Genomic DNA, 16,691 nt, shown 5'->3' with positions numbered 1-16,691 from the left:
TACTTTTTTTTTTTTTTTAATTATTCAGACTTTGTCCTAATGAATGAGGTGGTAGGGTAATGCTAAGAGAGAATATAGAATATATTTCTGATTCTAGGCTGTGAGAACAGGCAATCAAATTTGCAATATTCTCATTAGGTTAGAAAAGGAAAAATGAAAAAATCATTAGTGGGACATACAATCCCAGAGACCAGCTGCCCCAAATATTAGCATTATTTCCACTGCCCCTTATTCAAAGAGACAGCTATTACAATAACTACATTACTTAATAGAGCCTGAGAGACAAAGGCTGTGAAAACATGTATTTAACAGGGGAGTCTGGCTCAGTTGGTAGAGTATGTGACTCTTAATCTCAGGGCATGGAGTCTACTTTAAAAGAAAAAAAAAAAGGACAGAAAACAAATTTTTTTTTTTAACAAACTTTAAAAGATTTAATAAATGGTTTGCTTTAGATCTCATTCACATTTTCTGACCGGAGAACTCCAAATCCCACTTAGATATTCCTGCTTATCCAAAAGCATACTGATGAAAGTAAAACAAGAAATGAGAGAAAATGATTATTGGATATATGTGGATTGACCTAGTTTATTCACCTCTGTAGTGGAAAAATTAGGAGAAATAAAGTATGTTTACAATAGCTAAAGTTTATGGAGAAGCACTGAAGCTGCTATCCCCAAATCACAAGTCTGATCCAAGAGAAGGAAAAAAGAAATGATGAAAAACATCTCATCACACAAAACTCAGTGTGGTGTCTCTGACAGTCACCAGCCAGCAGGGGAAAAAGAAGAAACCCATCCACTGGCTTTAGGATTTATTAAAGGCTGCCAGCACAGCCCATATCATCTCTGTGGCACTGTGCTTTGTCCCCTCCACTTCAGGGTCCAGTTCTACTAGGTCCTTGGCTCGATTCATTGCCACATCATACTTGTCATCTGTCAGAGAGGAGAAGACATTCTCTAGCACATCAGAGGAGTGGGCTAGCACCAGGAGTGCTAGTGTTCGCTTGTCCATACGCTGAGGGTCATTTACCCACCGCTCTAGGACACTATCTTGAAGTTTTTTCACTAGTCGCTGTTTCTCTGTTGTATTGGTCACTGGATGAGTAGTCATGTCAAATAGGAGGAAATTCTGCTTCTCAGTGGTTAGAATACCCTTTTCTACTAGGTTCTTTGCAATTCGCTCTCTTACATTTCTCAGCTGGTACTGTAATTTGAAGGGGTTCCATGTCTCACCTTTGGGGAAAAAAAACAGAAGACTTGAACAACCCTATAAGCCAACTAGACCTATCAAGACATCTACAGAACATTCCATCCTAACAGCAGAATACATACCCTTCTCAAGTGCACATGGAACATCCTCCAAGATAGACCATATGTCAGGCCATAAAATCAGCCTCAATAAACTTAAAAGAACTGAAAGCATCCAAAGAATACTATCCAACCAAAACAGATTAAATTAGAAATTAATAGACAAAAATTTGGGAAATTCAAAAATATGGTAATTAAACAACATATTCCTAAATAACCAATTGGTCAAAAAAGAAATCACAGGGAAATTTAAAAAATACTTTGAGTTGCATGAAAATGAAAACACAACAGATCAAAATTATGGGCTGCAACTTAAAGCAGTGCCAATAGAGCAATTTATGACCCCAAATGATAAATCAGGGAGATGTCAGGGCACCTGGGTGGCTCAGTCGTTAAGCTTCTACTTTCGACGAGGGTCCTGAGATCAAGCCCTACATCGGGCTCCCTGCTCAGAGGGAAGCCTGCTTCTCTCTCCCCACTCCCCCTGCTGTGTTCCCTCTCTCACTGTGTTTCGTGTTTCTCTCTGTCAAATGAATAAGTAAAATCTAAAAAAAAAAAAAAAAAGAAAGAAAGAAGAGGAGATGTCAAATCAATAACCTAACTTTCTACCTTAAAAAAGTAGAAAAAGAAGAGCATATTAAACATGAAAGAAGCAAAAGAAAGGAAATAATAAAGATTAGATAGGAGATAGACAGAAACAATGAAAACAACAGAGGAAACCAATAAAATCAAAGTTGTTCATTGAAAAGATCAACAAATTGACAAACCTAGATGGACCAAGAAAAAAAGAGAGAAGACTCAAATTACTAAAATTAGGAATGAAAGAGGAAGCACCACCACTGACCTTAAAGAAATAAAAAAGGCAGTAAGAGGATACTATAAACAATAGTATGCCACAAATTAGATAACCTAGAAGAAATGGACAAATTCCTTGAAACACACAAATTACCTAAACTGACTCAAGAAAATCTGAATATATCTGTAACAGTAAATAGATTGAATAAGTAATTTTAAACTCCCCCCAAAAAGTGTAGTTAAGATGGGTTATTGGTAATTTTATCAAATGTTTAAAGAATACTTATAAATAATTCTTCACAAACTCTTTCAAAAAAAAAAAACAGAAGAGAAGGGAACACTTCCTTAAGTGTTACTCTGATATCAAAACTAGACAAAGACATCACAAGAAAACTATAGACCAATATCCCTTATGAATATAGGTACAAAAATATTCCACAAAATACTAAAAAAAAAAAAAAAATCCAGCAACATGTAATAAACACCATGTAACAAAATTAGGCAGGACCTACCCAGAAATGCAAGGTTGTTTTAATATCCAAAAATTCAATTATGTAACACATCATATCAATAGAATGAAAAGCAAAAACCAAATGACCATCTCAATCAAGACACAAAAAGTATCTGACAAAATCTAACATGCATACATGATAAAAACACTCAACAAACTAGGAATAGGTAGACACTTCCTCAACCTGACAGAAGGCATTTACAAAGAACCCGCAACTAGTTTCATACTTAATGATGAAAAAGGCACTTAGCAATGCCTGCTAAGATCAGGCACAAGACAAAAAATGCTATTTTCATCACTTCTATTTAGCACTGGAGATTCTAGCCAGGGCAATTAGGCAAGAAAAAGAAATAAAAACATTCAGATCAGACAGGAAGAAGTTAAGCTATTTTTATTTTCAGATGACATGACCTCATATACAAATCTTGTATACAGAAAAATCTAAGGAATCCACTTAAACTACTGCAACAAATACATTCAGAAAGGTCGCAGGATACAAGATTAATATACAAGTCAATAGAATTTCTATTCATTAGCAACAAATAATCTGAAAATAAAATTAAGAAAACAATTATATTCATAATAGCATCAAAAAGAACAGATATAGGAATATATTTAACAAAAGTAGTGTAAGACTTATACAATAAAAAATTACAAAATATCATTGAAAGAAATAAAGATTATCTAAATAAATGGAAAGACATCCCATGTTCATGGATTGGAAAACAATATTATTAAGGTACCAATACTCCCTCAAATTGATCTACAGATTCAATACAATTCCTATTAAAATCCTTCCTTGCTTTATTACAGAAATTGACAAGCTAATTCTATAATTCATATGGAAATGTAAAAGATCCAGCATAGCCAAAAAATCTTGAAAAAGAAGAATAAAGTTGGAGGACTTGCACTTCCTGATTTCAAAACTACTATAAAACCAATATTTAAAAAAACCACAACAAAAAAACAAAACCTGCAATAATCAAGAGTGTGTGTTACTACATAAGAATAGACATATAGATCAAAGATAGAATTTGAAAATAAACCCATACATTTATGGTCAAATAATTTTTGACAATGGTACCAAGATAAATCATAGGGAACAGAACAGTGTTAGGACAAACAGTGCCAGGACAACTGTATTTATATCTTCATGCAAAAGACTGAAGTTGGAGCTCTACCCCATAACATATACAATTAACTCAAAATAGACAATAGACCTAAATGAAATACACAAAGCTATAATTTCTTAGAAGAAAATGTGGGAATAAATTTTTAAAAAAGATTCTATTTATTTGAGAGAGAGAGAAAGAGCACGTGTGTGCAAGAGAGAATACATGAGTGGGAGGGGGAGGGGCAGAGGGAAAGGGAGAAGCACACTCCCTACTGAGCCGAAAGCCCAATGCAGGGCTCAATTCCCCATTCCCCAACCCCAGGATCATGACCTGAGCCAAAGGCAAATGCTTAAACGACTGAGCCACCCAGGCACCTCAGGGATAAATCTTCATGATGCTGGGTTAAGCAATCATTTCTTAGATATTACACAAGTAATAAAAGAAAAAAAGATTAATTGTAAAGTATTAAAATTGAAAATTTTATGCTTTGAAAGACACTCTCAAGAAGTAAAAAGACAGAATGGAAGAAAAGTTTTGCAAATCCTGTATATGATGAGATTTGTGTCTAGAATATATTTGAAAAGTACAACTCAATAGTAGAAATGGTAAACCTAATTAAAAAGTAGGTGGGGGTGCCTGGGTGGGTTAAGGCCCCTGCCTTTGGCTTGGGTCACGATCCCAACCCTGGGATCGAGCCCCGCATCGGGCCCTCTGCTCCAAGGAGGGCATGCTTCCTCCTCTCTCTCTGCCTGCCTCCCTGCCTACTTGTGATCTCTCTCTCTGTCAAGTGAATAAATAAAATCTTTAAAAAGAAAAAAAAGTAGGGCGCCTGGGTGGCTCAGTGGGTTGGGCCGCTGCCTTCGGCTCGGGTCGTGGTCTCGGGGTCCTGGGATCGAGTCCCGCATCGGGCTCTCTGCTCGGAAGGAGCCTGCTTCCCTCTCTCTCTCTCTGCCTGCCTCTCTGTCTGCTTGTGATTTCTCTCTGTCAGATGGATAAATAAAATCTTTAAAAAAAAAAAAAAAAAAAAAGAAAAAAAAGTAGGTGAAGTATCTGAATAGACAATTCTCCAAAGAAAATATACATCATTAGTGTTAGGAAAATCCAAAAAAAAATCACAATGATATACTACTACTCTTTAGGATAGAGAAAATAAAAAAGGCAGAGAGTAACAAGTATTGATGAGAATGTGGAAGAATGAAAACTCATACATTGGTGTGGAAATATACAGTGGTGTAGCCACTTTGAAAAACTGGCCCCATCCCTGTCCTTAAGGTGTTTAAAATCTAGCATGGGGTGGGGCGCCTGGGTGGCTCAGTGTGTTAAGCTGCTGCCTTCGGCTCAGGTCGTGATCTCAGGGTCCTGGGATCGAGTCCCGCATCGATCTCTCTGCTCTGCAGGGAGCCTGCTTCCCTTCCTCTCTCTCTGCCTACTTATGATCTCTCTCTGTCAAATAAATAAATAAAATCTTAAAAAAAAAAATCTAGTATGGGGTGATAGTGGGGAAACAAAAATAATATTTGAAATGGGCCCTAATGACAAACTCAACTGGACATAGATGATAAGGTTATTTAAGTTGTTGATAATTGAGGTATGACATCAGAGATGATGAGAGTAGGAAGTGCCGACACTCACCTCTTCACCTAGACAACAATTATACTAGAGCCTAGAATCTTTCTCTCTCTCTCTCTCTCTTTTTTAAAATTAGGCTCCATGCCCAGGGTGGAGTCCAACACAGGGGTTGCACTCACAATCCTGAGATCAAGACCTGAGCTGAGATCAAGAGGGGACGCCTCACTGACTGAGCCACTCAGGAGCCCCTAGAATATATCCTTTTAATAACTATTTGGAACTCTGGAATCTATTTGAATGCTTATAGGTTCCAGGCCAAGGCTTGAGTGGCAAAATGTGGTTCATATTGGCCAATTTCAGCTATCAGCACAATAGTGGCAACTTAGCCTCTACCTCCCAGCCCCGTGAAAGGAACCCACAGGGGGAGCAATCTGGTTTTGGTGCAGCTTGCTGGAATCAGGGTGGGCAATAAGAACCTTGTCCCTGAAATATCAGGATCTGTGTTCTGATTATGGACTGTAGTTGCTCATGGCTGACATGAAATTAGAAGCTGGCTGCCACTGTTCAAATCCCTACCAGCAAAAGGGGCAGGGATATAAAGAATATAAAAGATAAGCACTGTGGGGCTGTTTCAGTTTTTACATTAAAAAATGTATCCTTGCTCAGGATAAGATGTAACCTCACAAAAACCCCAAGTCTGAAGCTTTCTCCTTAGTCTGATCTACAGCACGAAGACACTGTGCAACAGCAAACACTGGGGAAAGGGGAGAATCTGATTTCCAAAATCACCACATTGTAAGAATCAAATGTTCCATTTTTAAGAAAAAACAAAACAACACATGAAGCATACAAAGAAAGAGGAAAGTATTATACATTCAAAGAAACAGAAGAAATGGACATAATATGTTCCTCAGAAAGTATAGATATCAAATTTACTAGACAAAGACTTGAAAACAACTGTCTTAAGATGTTAAAAGAGCTAAGAGAACACATGGATAAAGACAGGGAAACAACATATGAACAAAATGAGAATATTAATAAAGAGACAGAAATCAAGAAAAGGAACCAAAAAGAAAGTCTGGAGCTTAAATAATAGCTGAAATGGAAAATACATATATAGGGCTCAAAAGCAGAATTAAGTAGGTAGAAAAAGAATTAACAAACTCAAATATAGGAAACTGAAATTATATAGTCTGGGGAACAGAAAGAAAACAAATGAGAAAAAGTAAACAGAACCTAAGGGACTTCCAGTACATCATCAAATGGACAAATACATGCATTGTGAGAATCCCAGGACGAGAATAGAAAGGGGCCAGAAAGACTATCTGAAGAAATAATGGCTCAAAACATTCCAAATTTGGGGCGCCTGGGTGGCTCCGTGGGTTAAAGCCTCTGCCTTCAGCTCAGTTCATGATCTCAGGGTCCTGGGATTGAGCCCCACATCGGGCTCTCTGCTCAGCGGGAAGCCTGCTTCTACCTCTCTCTCTGCCTGCCTCTCTGCCTACTTGTGATCTCTATCTGTCAAATGAATAAATAAAATCTTAAAAAAAAAAAATTCCAGGGGCGTCTGGGTGGCTCAGTGGGTTAAGCCGCTGCCTTCGGCTCAGGTCATGATCTCAGGGTCCTAGGATCGAGTCCCGCATCGGGCTCTCTGCTCATCAGGGAGCCTGCTTCCTTCTCTCTCTGCCTGCCTCTCCGTCTACTTGTGATTTCTCTCTGTCAAATAAATAAATAAAATCTTTGAAAAAAAAAATTCCAAATTTGACAAAGGACATGAATCTACAAATCAAAGAAGCTTAATGAACTCAATGTTAGATTAAAGCATCCATACTGAGACATATTATAATCAATTATCAAAGGCCGAAGATAAAGAATCTTAAGAGCAGGAAGAGAGAAGTGAGTCATCACATACAAGGGATCCTTAGTAATATCAACAGATTTCTCATCAAAAAATTTGGAGGCCAGAAGGCAGTGGGCTGATATATTTAAAGATATAAAAGAAAAAAAAAACCATCAAATGAGAATTCTATATTCAGGAAAACTGTACTTCAAAAATGAGGCAGAAATTAAGACTTTCTTACAGAACAAAAACCCAGGAAGTCTTTTGCCACTAGACTTACCCTGCAAGAAATACTAAAAAGGAGGGGCTCGGTCTTTCTTTAGGCTCAGGTTGTAATCTCAGGATTGTGAGATCAAGCCCTACATCAGGTTCCATGCTCAGCATTGAATCTGCTTCTTTCCCTCTCCCCCTGTCCTTCCTCAGCTCAAGCCCACACTCTAAGACAAATAAATAAATCTTAAAAAAAAAAAAAAAAAAAAAGAAAGAAATAAATACTAAAAAGGAGTCCTGCAGGTTGAAATGAAGGGAAGCCAGACAGTAACTAGAAGCAATATGAAGAAATAAAGATCTCCGATAAAGGTAAATACATGTATAAATATAAAATGTGGTATTGGTTTGTACACTCCTTTTAATTTTCCATATGCTTCTTTTTTTTTTTTTTTTTAAGATTTATTTGAAAGAGAAAGTGCAAGTGAGTAAGCATGAGCAGGGGGAGGGGCAGAGGAAGAGGGAGAGAATCGCAAGCAGACTCCTTGCTTAGCATGGAACTGACTTGGGGCTTGGTCCCACAACTCCAAGATCAAGACCCAAGCTGAAATCAAGAGTCGGACACCCAACTAATTGAGCCACCCAGGCATCCCTATAAGCTTTAAAAGATAAATTCAGGGTGGCTCAGTGGGTTAAGCCTCTGCCTTCAGTTCAGGTCATGATCTTAGGGTCCTGGGATTAAGCCCCGAATCAGCCTCTCTGCTTGGCAGGGAGCCTGCTTCCTACTCTCTCTCTGCCTGCCTCTGTCTACTTGTGATCTCTCTCTCTGGCAAATAAATAAATAAATAAATTTTAAAAAATAAAAGATAAATACATTAAAAACGCTTAATCTATGTTACTGGGCACACAGTGTATAAAGATATAATCTGTGAGATCAAAATATAAAGAGGGTGGGATAGAGCTTTATAGGCGCAGAATTTTTTTTTTAAAGCTTTTATTTATTTATTTGACAAAGAGAGAGGTCACAAGTAGGCACAGAGGCAGGCAGAGAGCGCAGGGGAATCAGGTTCTTGGCTGAGCAGAGAGCCCGAGGCAGGGCTTGATCCCAGGACACTGAGACCATGACCTGAGCCAAAGGCGGAGGCTTTACCCACTGAGCCACCCAGCGCCCTGGAGCAGAGTTTTTATGTTATTAAAGTTGGTATAAAATCAAATTAGGTTGTTAAAACTTTAGGATATTAAAGTCTACATTAACAATAAAGAAAATATCTACATGAAAAAAAATGAGCAGGAATACAAATGTTTCACTACAAAAAATCGCCTAAACACAAAAGAAGATAGTAATATAGGAAATGAGAGACAAAAGTTATAGGTCATATAGAAAAGAAACAGCAAAATGCCAGAAGTTATCTCTTTAGGAGTAATTATTTTTATTTAATTATTTTTAAAAGATTTTATTTATTATTTATTTGAGAGAGACTGAGCAAGAGAGAATGAGTAGGGGGAAGGGGCCAAGGGAAAGGAAGAAGCAGGCTCCCTGAGCCCAACATGGGGCTTGATCTCAGGACCCTGGGATCGTGATCTGAGCTAAAGGCAGACACTTAACCAATGAGCCACCCAGGCACCCCATGAGTAATTACTTTAAATGTAAACAGATTAAGCAATTCAACTACAAGACAAAGACTGGCAGAATGGGTTAAAAAACATCAACCAACTATATGTATCTATAAGAGACTCATCTTAGTCACATTATAGACCAAAACCCCTTATGAATATAGATGCAAAAATCCTTAATAAAATATTAGCAAATTGAAAACAACAGCATATTAAAAGGATTATTCACCATGAGCAAGTTAAATTCAACCCAGGAATGTAACATAAGAAAATCAAATGGAGAAAGGATTGGAATACTTTTTTCAAAGAAAATATAAAGATGGCCAACAGACACATGAAAAAGTGCTCAATATCACTAATCACCATGGATGTGCAAATCAATTCACAGTGAAATATCACCTCACACCTTTTGGAGTGGCTATTACAAAAAAGACAAAAAATAACAAGTGTTAAAGAGGATGTGGAAAACAGACAGCATTTGTGCACTGTTGGTGAGAACGTAAATTGGTGCAGCCACTACAGAAAACAGTATGGAAGTTCCTAAAATGTTAAAAATAGAAATATCATGTGATCCAGCCATTCCACTTCTGGATATTTATTCAAAGAAAATGAAAATGCTAACTGGAAAAGATACATGCACTCTGATGTTAACTAAAGCATTATTTATAATAGCTGAGGCTATTGTATATGTCCATCAATAGATGAATGGATAAAGAAAATGTGTGTGTATGTATGTACATATACATACACATATATGTATATATATATACACACACACATACATATACATACATACACCACACACAATGAAATATTCAGTCATTAAAAAAAACGTGACATTTTGCAACAACATGGATGGAACCTGAGGGCATTATGCTAAGTGAAATGAGTGAGACAGAGAAAGACAAATACTGTAATGATCTCAAAATGATCTAAAAAACAAAAACCCAAATGGGGTACCTGGCTAACTCAGTCAGGGGAACATGTGACTCCTGATCTCAGGGCTGTAAGTCTAAGCTCCACAGTGAGTGTAAAGATTACTTAAAAGTAAAATCTTAAAAAAATAAAACAAACCCAAAACACAAAACCAAAAGCTCACAGATACAGAGAACAGAGTGATGGTTGCCAGAAGCAAGGGATGGAGGGCAAAAATGGGTGAATGTAGTCAAATGCTAAAAACTTCCAGTTATAAAATAAATAATTCCTAGGGATGTAATACACAGTGCAGTGACTGTGGTTAATAACACTGTATTGTATATTTGAAAGTTGCTAAGAGAGATCTTAAAATTTCTCAACACAAGAAAAAAAATGTGTAACTATATGTGGTGATGGATGTTAAGTAGACATATTGTGATCACGACACAATATACGCCAATCCTGAATCCAGAATCAATATGTTCTAAACCTTAAATGAATGTAATGTTCTATGTCAGTTATACCTCAATAAAAAATAATCAAATAATGTAATATATCACATTAATAGAGTGAAAGAAAAAAGCCATATAGTCATCTCATTTGACTCAGAAAAGACATTTGGGAAAAATGAAGACACTTTCAAAGAAAAAAAAAAAGAACATACTTTCATGATTAAAAACTCCCAGAAAACTAGGGATGAAAGGAAAATTTCTCAACATCATAAAGGATATATATATATATTTTTTAAGATTTTATTTATTTATTTGACAGAGAGAGATCACAAGTAGATGGAGAGAGAGGCAGGCAGAGAGAGAGAGAGAGGGAAGCAGGCTCCCTGCTGAGCAGAGAGCCCGATATGGGACTCGATCCCAGGACCCTAAGATCGTGACCCGAGCCGAAGGCAGCGGCTTAACCCACTGAGCCACCCAGGCGCCCAATCATAAAGGATATTTATGAAAAATCCATAGCTACTGTCCCATTCAATAGTGAAACATTTGTCACATTCACATAGTGAAAAACAGTGAAAAGCTTTTCCTCAGAGGTCATGAACAACGTAAGGATGACGGCTTTCACCACTGCTAGTCAAACCTGAGCTATTAAGAAGGGAAAAAAGATGAAAGTCATCCAGATTGGGAAGGAAAATAAAACTATATTTGCATATGACATGATCCAAGCTGACCCTTGAACAACCTGGGAGTTAGAGGTGTCAAAACCCTGCACAGTCTAAAATCTGTGTGTAACTTTTAATTCCTTAAAAACTTAACTACTGAAGCACCTGGGTGGCTCAGTGGGTTAGGCCTCTGCCTTTGGCTTGGGTCATGATCTCAGGGTCCTGGGATCGAGCCTTGCGTCAGGCTCTCTGCTTAGCGCAGAGCCTGCTTCCCCCCCGTCTCTCTCTCCCTGCCTCTCTGCCTGCTTGTGATCTCTGTCTGTTAAATAAATAAATAAAATCTTAAAAAAAATACCAAAGCAACTTAACTACTAATAGCCTAGACTGAAAGCCTTATTGATAACATAGTCAATTAACACATATTTACATATGTATTAAATACTGTATTCTTATAATAAACTAAGTTACAAAAAATGAAATACTAAGAAAATCTTAAGGAAAATACATTTAGAGTAATGTTCTGTATTTATTGCAAAAAAAAAAAAATCCATGTATACATGGACCTGCATGGTTCAAACCCATGTTGTTCAAGAGTTAACTGTAAAGAAAATCCCAAAGAAAGCACAAAAATGCTACTAGAGCTAATAAACTAATTCAGCTAAGGTACAGGGGACAAGAAAAACACAGAAATATCAGTTGTTTCTACATACTGGTAAAGAACAAAGGAAATTAAGAAAGTAGTTCCAGGGTGCCTGAGTGGCTCAGTGGGTTAAGCTGCTGCCTTCGGCTCAGGTCATGATCTCAGGGTCCTGGGATCGAGTCCCGCATCGGGCTTTCTGCTCGGCAGGGAGCCTGCTTCCCTCTCTCTCTCTGCCTGCCTCTCCTCTACTTGTGATTTCTCTCTGTCAAATAAATAAATAAAATCTTTAAAAAAAAAAAAGAAAGAAAGTAGTTCCATTTATAATAGTGTCTAAAAGAATTAAATACTTAGGAATAAGGCTCACCAAGGAGGTGAAAGATTTATATGCTGAAAACTATAAAATATTGCTGAAAAACATTAAAGATGGAAAGACATCCCATTCTGATTGACAGGCAGACTTGACATTGTTAAGATATCAATATCACTCAAGGAGATCTATAGGTTCAACACAGTCCCTAATAAAATTCTAATAGCCTTTCCCACCAAAATGGAAAAGCCAATTCTCAAATTCACACAGTGAGTGAATTACGTGAGACCCAGGATAGCCAAAATAATCTTACTTTAATTTAATTAATTTTATTTCTTAAAAATAATTTATTTATTTATTTGACAGAGAGATCACAAGTAGGCAGAGAGGCAGGCAGAGAGAGGGGGGAGGCAGGCTCCCTGCTGCGCAGAAAGCCTGATGTGGGGCTTGGGGTTCATTCTTAGAACCCTGAGATCATGACCTGAGCCAAAGGCAGAGGCTTAAGTCACTGAGCCACCCAGGCTCCCCCAAAATAAACTTGAAAAAGAATAAAGTTGTGGGACTCATACTTCCCAACTTCAAACTTACTATAAAGCTATAGTAAGTAAAACAGTATGGTATTGGCATAGGACAAACATAGATCAATGCAACAGAACAGACAGCCCAGAAATAAATCCTCACATCTATGACCAACTGATTTTCAACAAGGTTGCTAAGACTATTCAATGGGGAAAGGGCAGTCTTTTCATGGATATGAGGCCAAAAGAGCAGGCAACAAAAGAAAAAAATAGATAAACTGGATTTCATAAAAATTAAGAATTTTTATGCATCTAGGACTACTATCAAAGAAGTTGAAAAGACAACCTACAGAATAGGAGAAAATATTGGTAAATGACAGATCCGGTAAGGGATTAATATCCAGAAAATATAAGAACTTCTAAAACTCAACAATAATGACAATAACAGGGAGCCATCAGGGTGGCTCAGTTGGTTAAGTTGTCCGTCTTTGGCTTAGGACATGATTTTGGGGTCCTGAGGTTGAGTCCTGCATTGGGCTCCCTACTCAGTGGGGAGTCTGTTTTTCCCTCTCTCTGTGTGTTCGCTAATGTGCACACACTCTCTCTCTCAAATAAATAAATAAAATCGTTAAACAAAAACAGTAACAATAGAACCCAATTAAAAAAAATGGGCAGGGCGCCTGGGTGGCTCAGTGGGCTAAAGCCGCTGCCTTAGGCTCAGGTCTTGATCTCGGGCCTGGGATCGAGCTCCTCATTGGCTCTCCACTTGGCGGGGAGTCTGCTTCCCCCTCTCTCTCCCTACCTCTTTGCTTACTTGTGATCTCTGTCTGTCAAATAAATAAATAAAATCTTTAAAAAAAAAAAAAAGGGCAAAGGACTTGAATAGACATTCTTCCAAAGAAGATATACAAATGGCCATTAACCTATGAAAAGATGCTTATCATTGGTCATTAGGGAAAAGGCTCATCATTGGTCATTAGGAAATGCAAATCAAACCAACAAAGAGATATCCCTTCATGCCTACTAGGGGAGCTACAATAAAAAACAAACTAAAACAAAAAATAGAGTAAGTGTTGATGACAATGTTGAAAAACTGGAACCCCCATGTAAGGCTGGTAAAAGTATAAAAGGGTATTTTCTCCATAGAAAATAGTTTTGTGGTTTCTCAAAACATAGAACTATCTTACTACCCAGAAATTCTACTCCTAGGTATGTATCTTAAAGAATGGAAAGCAGGGACTTGAATAGATATTTGTATATTAATGTTCATAGCAGCATTATCCACAATAGCTAAAAGGCAGAAACAACCCAAGGGTCCATCAACAGATGAAAAAAAAAAAAAAAAAAAGGCAGATTCAAACAATGGATTATTATTTGGCCATAAAAAGGAATGAGATTTTGATGTATATTACCACATGACCAGGTCGTGAAAACATTATTCTCTCTTTTTTTTTTTTTTTTGACCTTCAAACTTTTTATTGGCCTCCTGCTCCCCAAAGTGTACCCTGCTTCTGCTCCCTCAACGCCTCAGAACTTTGGTGTCATTGGTCTCAGACACGACCTTGCCGTCCACAATCTTGCGGGTAGTGGTTTTCTGGATGGTTTGCATGGAGCTGCTGCTGTCCAGGGCGTCACTGAGATTGAAGTCCTCCCCATCTTCCAGCAGGCGACGGTAGGTAGCTATCTCAGCCTCCAGCTTGACCTTGACATTCAACAGGGCTTCGTACTCCAGGGCCTGGCGCTGCCCCTCTGCCCGGGTCTGGGACAGTTCAGACTCCAGGTGCAGCAGGACCCCGTTGAGCTGCTCCATCTGCATGGCGTAGCGGGTTTCGACCTCCCTGAGGCTGTTCTCTAAGCTGGCCTTCAGGTTTCTCATCGAATCCAGGTTGATCTCCAAGGACTGGGAGGTACGTCTCAGCTCCGTGAGGGTCATCTCAGCCTCTCCTATCTCTGAGGTCTGTGTGGTGATCACTGTGGTGCTTTCCTCAATCTGCTGGGACCAGTATTTGTCCAGCTCCTCTCGGTTCTTCCGAGCCAGCTCATCATACTGGGCCCGGATGTCTGCCATGATCTTGCTGAGGTCCTGAGACTTGGGGGCATCCAACTCCACGGTCAACCCAGAGTTGGCAATTTGGTTTTGTAGACCCTTTACTTCCTCCTCATGGTTCTTCTTCATAAAGAGCAACTCCTCCTTGAGAGCCTCAATCTCTGTCTCCAGCTGCAGCCTAGTGACATTGGTGTCATCGATGACCTTGCGGAGCCCGTGGATGTCACTCTCCACGGACTGGCGCATGGCCAGTTCCGTCTCATACTTGACTCTGAAGTCATCAGCAGCAAGACGGGCATTGTCAATCTGCAGAACGATGCGGGCATTGTCCACAGAACTTGCAAAAATCTGAGACCTTAGCTCCTCGATGGTCTTGAAGTAATGCCCCCAGTCTCTGACCTGGGGTCCCTTCTTCTCCAGGTGTTCCCGGATTCTCACCTCCAGTCTCTGATTATCTGCCTCCAGGCTCCTCACCCTCTCCAGGTAGGAGGCCAGGCGGTCATTCAGGTCTTGCATGGTCTCCTTCTCGCCCTGCATGCCCCCTATGCCGGCCAGACCCCTGGCCATCCCGGCGGCCAACCCCGTGGCCAGGCCCCCGGACCCCCAACCGCCCCGGAAGCTGGTGGAGCGGGATACAGAGATCCGGGAGCCTGAGCCTCCGGCGCCTGCATAGACGTTGGCCGCGCTGCTGACAGGCCGGACCCAGTGGCTGGGCGACTGCATGGAGCCCAGGGACCGATAGTTGGAAGAGAAGGTGGAGTGGGTGGTGAAGCTCATGCTGTTCGGAGAGTAAGATGAGAGGCCAGGACTCGGGCTCGGGCCAGGAACTATTCTTTTTTTTTTTAATTTATTTTTTATTTTTTATTTTTTTTAAATGATTTTTATTTATTTATTTGACAGAGAGAAATCACAAGTAGATGGAGAGGCAGGCAGAGAGAGAGGGAAGCAGGCTCCCTGCTGAGCAGAGAGCCCGATGCGGGACTCGATCCCAGGACCCTGAGATCATGACCTGAGCCAAAGGCAGCGGCTTAACCCACTGAGCCACCCAGGCGCCCCTGAAAACATTATTCTTAATGAAATAAGACACATATAAAAAGACAAATGTTGTATGATTCCACTTACCTGAGTTACCTACTACAGGCAAATTCATAAAGACAACAAGTAAAAAAAGGATTGCCAGAGAATGGGGGGTGGGAAGAAAGAAGGATGTTTGGGATGATGAGAAAGCTTTGGGTATAAAGAGAGGTAATGGTTACATAAAACCTTGATTGTATTTAATGTCACTGAATTATACATATATTAATGTTTAAGACAATAAAGATTATGTTATGTGTACTTTACAATAAAGTTAATTATATACCCCAAAGAAATTAAAACACATCCATAAAAAACATGTCTGTGAATGTTCATAGCAGCATTATTCATAATAGCCTAAAAGCAGAAATAACTGCATGTCTATCAACTGATTAATCAATGAATAAATGTGGTACATCTATACAATGAAATATTATTTAGTGATAAAAAGGAATCAAAGTAAAACTGGGAAAGTTCTAATAAGATTGGTGGAGAGTATCAATGTCAATATCCAATGGGTCATATTATACTACAGTTTCGTAAAAAGTTTTCACTGGGGGCTTTTGGGTAGAGTGTATAAAGGATCTCTCAATATTATTTCCTATAACTGCGTGTAAATCTACAAATACCTCAATAAAAATTTCAATTAAAAAAACTGTCACAGAAGGTGACACTGGTTGTGATCTCAAAGTGTCCTGCTTTCTCCTAAAATTTTATGCCACAGATCTACTTATTTATATTAAAGTTTTTGAACTTGCCCTTAGGAAAAAAAGAGGATGAAGTACTGGTACATGCTAAAACATGGATCAACCTTAAAACCATTATATCTTAAGCCAATTATAAAAAAAAGTTGATATAAAAAAATTTATATGAAATATCTAGAATAAGCAAATCTATAGAGACAAAATGTAGATTAGTGGTTGCCTAGAGCAGGACAGGAGGCTTGGGAAAAACTGCTAATAAACATGGGGTTTGTTTTTGGGGTGATGAAAATGTTCTAAATTTAGATTGTGATGATGGTTGCAAAATTGTGTGAATATACTAAAATCCATTTAATTGTGTACTTTCCATGGGTCAACTATATGGTATATGAATTATGTATCAATAAAGATGTTAGAAAT

At 38.7% G+C, this 16,691-nt stretch overlaps 2 protein-coding genes across 3 annotated transcripts in view; both read right to left on the bottom strand.

Moving 5' to 3' along the window:
* Nucleotides 1-403: 403 nt before the first annotated feature.
* Nucleotides 404-16,691, bottom strand: part of GOLPH3L (golgi phosphoprotein 3 like) — a 43,024-nt gene continuing 26,736 nt past the window's right edge. For both annotated transcript variants that reach the window (XM_059137515.1, XM_059137514.1), the window contains one exon: nt 404-1,232. In XM_059137515.1, coding sequence (XP_058993498.1) covers nt 805-1,232 — 428 coding nt within the window. In that variant the 3' untranslated portion in view covers nt 404-804. The remainder of the gene's footprint in view (nt 1,233-16,691) is intronic.
* LOC131809982 (keratin, type I cytoskeletal 18-like) lies at nt 13,933-15,345 on the bottom strand. The gene has a single exon (XM_059137502.1). It carries the CDS (start codon nt 15,271-15,273, stop codon nt 13,969-13,971), a length of 1,305 nt encoding a protein of 434 aa, XP_058993485.1. The 5' UTR covers nt 15,274-15,345; the 3' UTR covers nt 13,933-13,968.

This window comes from Mustela lutreola, chromosome 10 (assembly GCF_030435805.1).
Source record: "Mustela lutreola isolate mMusLut2 chromosome 10, mMusLut2.pri, whole genome shotgun sequence".
Lineage (NCBI taxonomy): Eukaryota > Metazoa > Chordata > Mammalia > Carnivora > Mustelidae > Mustela > Mustela lutreola.
The sequence above is the reverse complement of the archived record's forward strand: the minus strand, read 5'-3'. Positions and strand labels throughout refer to the sequence as shown.

Bases quoted from the DNA above. Each gene is read 5' to 3' on its own strand.
- LOC131809982 (XM_059137502.1), bottom strand. From the start codon at position 15,273: ATGAGCTTCACCACCCACTCCACCTTCTCTTCCAACTATCGGTCCCTG.